The sequence below is a fragment of the Salvelinus sp. IW2-2015 genome, unplaced genomic scaffold (assembly GCF_002910315.2).
Source record: "Salvelinus sp. IW2-2015 unplaced genomic scaffold, ASM291031v2 Un_scaffold3708, whole genome shotgun sequence".
NCBI lineage: Eukaryota > Metazoa > Chordata > Actinopteri > Salmoniformes > Salmonidae > Salvelinus > Salvelinus sp. IW2-2015.
This window is the reverse complement of record NW_019944985.1, coordinates 43,842-46,117: the sequence shown is the minus strand read 5'-3', so window position 1 is coordinate 46,117 and position 2,276 is coordinate 43,842. Positions and strand designations below refer to the sequence as shown.

Here is a 2,276-nt window from a genome sequence, read left to right as displayed (position 1 = left end):
TTTATTCGACCATCTTCAAATTCTCAGGAGGCCCTCCGCCTCCTCTTCACGCAGATCGGGGCCTGTTCCCGAGGAAGCGGTGTATACTTCGCGTCGTGAAAGAAGAAAAAGGATTCTGCTAGTCCGTGGTGAGTAATCGCAGTCCTGATGTCTAGAAGTTATTTTCGGTCATAAGAGACGATAGCGGCAACATTATGTACAAAATACGTTTTTTTTTTTTAAGTTACAAACAACGCAGATAAACAAACAAAAAAACAGTTGAGGGCCACATAAAACGTCTGTCTTCTGCTCCGGCGCCATCTTACTTAATCCAATCTAAATGAGTTTGATGGGTGAAACTAGTCCTGTGGTAACCTTAACTTACACCTATCCAATCAATATAGGCTAACTTGGTGCTTACCTCAAGAGAACAAGAAACAATGATTATTTGAACAGGGCATATGATAATCATGACCTATGACCTCACCTGATATGAGCAGCCCATGCTACGGTCACTATGAGGAAGGTCATCAGGTACACAGCTATCTTGGTGGTGAGCAGAACCTGCAGACTCTCCTTCAATTCCTACCAGACAGACAGAGATAACTTTTCATTTAAGCTTTTCATCAGATGTTTCTGTATCAATTTTCAGAATATATTATTGGACATATTCTATGCTAATATATATATATATATATATATATATATATGTGTGTGTTATCACGTTATTAGCCTACATATATATTATAGCGTAACTACAAGGTTTACCTACCTCGTTATCTTGGACCTTTGTATGTGCAACAGGTAATATCTGCAAATACATAGATAACATCAAATCAAATGGTATTTGTCACATGCTTCATACACAACAGTGAAATGCGTACATACGGGTAATTTTCCAACAATGCAGAGTTAAAGATAAACATTAAAATATAAATATTTTTTAAATAGTCCAATGTGATTAACTTGTTGCTCCATTCCAATAAATATCGAGGGTCTTATTCAGGTGACATGATKATCGACGCTTGGTTGCCGCTTGACAAATAATAACAATCAAATCAAGCTAGCTAGACTATTACCCRCACCGTATCTGCGAGCTGTTGGCTATAGCGCACGTACCAAGATCAAAGTGGGCACTTTCGCTATATAACGCAACATTTTTGTGACAAAACCATCAGTAGAGTTGAAAATGCGATAGAAACACATTTCATATATATATATTTTTATTCCGTGCATGGGAATTGAAACGCAAAAGTTGTGTACTACGTCATCACGCACACGCTTTTAATTCACAACAGGTCAATTTGATGGAAACATGTTCATTGTTTTTAATGCGTATTTTTGAATATTCGCATGAAAATCTGTCACCAATTGAATGGAAACATGTCTAATGGCTGCCATTTTCACCCTATTCTGGAACTTTGAGGGTTTATGAGTTATGCCCCTCTAGTAATTTAATTTGATTTCGATGGTTAGTAGACTGCTACCAGGCTAGAAATGTACATTATGTCCACAGAGTTTCTTAAAATGTCCCTGCTTCTCCCTACCTACCATAACAGTGGCTATGATTGAGATGAGCGCATCRCTGTAYGCCAGTAGCCTGTGGGAAGACTGCGTACTACTGTGTCCATCCCTCTCCGACGGTGTAACACTCTCCATGAACGAAGAGCCATGGCTTCTTAATATCCTCTTTTTCTCCATCTCCTCGTCAACGTGGTGCTCTATGATCTCGGTGTCGCCGTTTTCTCCCATTTTAACCGATGACGGCACGATTCAAGTGACAAACGGGGTGGACGGGCGGCGGAGCTGCAAACATCCGAGCACGGGATCTTTGTTTGCAAATAAGAATGACAGCTGAGCTGAGTGRGATCGTGAAGATACCGGAAGAGCCAGTTTAATGGCAAGGCAGTCTTGGGAAGTACTGCGCAGATGCATGATTTGAGATCAACGAATCCTCAAATCAGAACTCTTCAAGGAAGTGACTAGCCAAACGTAGCTGGCAGGAAGTGACAAAAACACTCCGCATGTGCGTTCGCCAAAAGGCTACTACATAATTTAAAGATCAAATTTGTATAAAATAAATAATATGCTTATGAGTACGTTTATAGACGTGCTTCAAACCGCCAGATATGTAGTCTATTCATCCATTGTTTCATTGATTCCATCATTTTGGGTGCGTTCCAGGTGGTCTTTATTGCAGTCAAACTGCAGAAGACCAGATCACACAAAACGTCTAAGGAACCAAACACCACATTMGTTTATGACAGAGCATTCTTCTGAGATATGACCAATGACGT

At 40.0% G+C, this 2,276-nt stretch overlaps 1 protein-coding gene across 1 annotated transcript in view; it reads right to left on the bottom strand.

The window, feature by feature from the left end:
* tmem175 (transmembrane protein 175) overlaps positions 1 to 1,888 on the bottom strand; it is a 24,042-nt gene extending 22,154 nt beyond the window's left edge. The window contains exons 1-3 of the mRNA XM_070441287.1: positions 1,531 to 1,888; positions 752 to 790; positions 466 to 564 (exon numbers count right to left, since the gene is read on the bottom strand). Coding sequence (XP_070297388.1) covers positions 466 to 564; positions 752 to 790; positions 1,531 to 1,731 — 339 coding nt within the window. The 5' untranslated portion in view covers positions 1,732 to 1,888. The remainder of the gene's footprint in view (positions 1 to 465; positions 565 to 751; positions 791 to 1,530) is intronic.
* Positions 1,889 to 2,276: the final 388 nt, after the last annotated feature.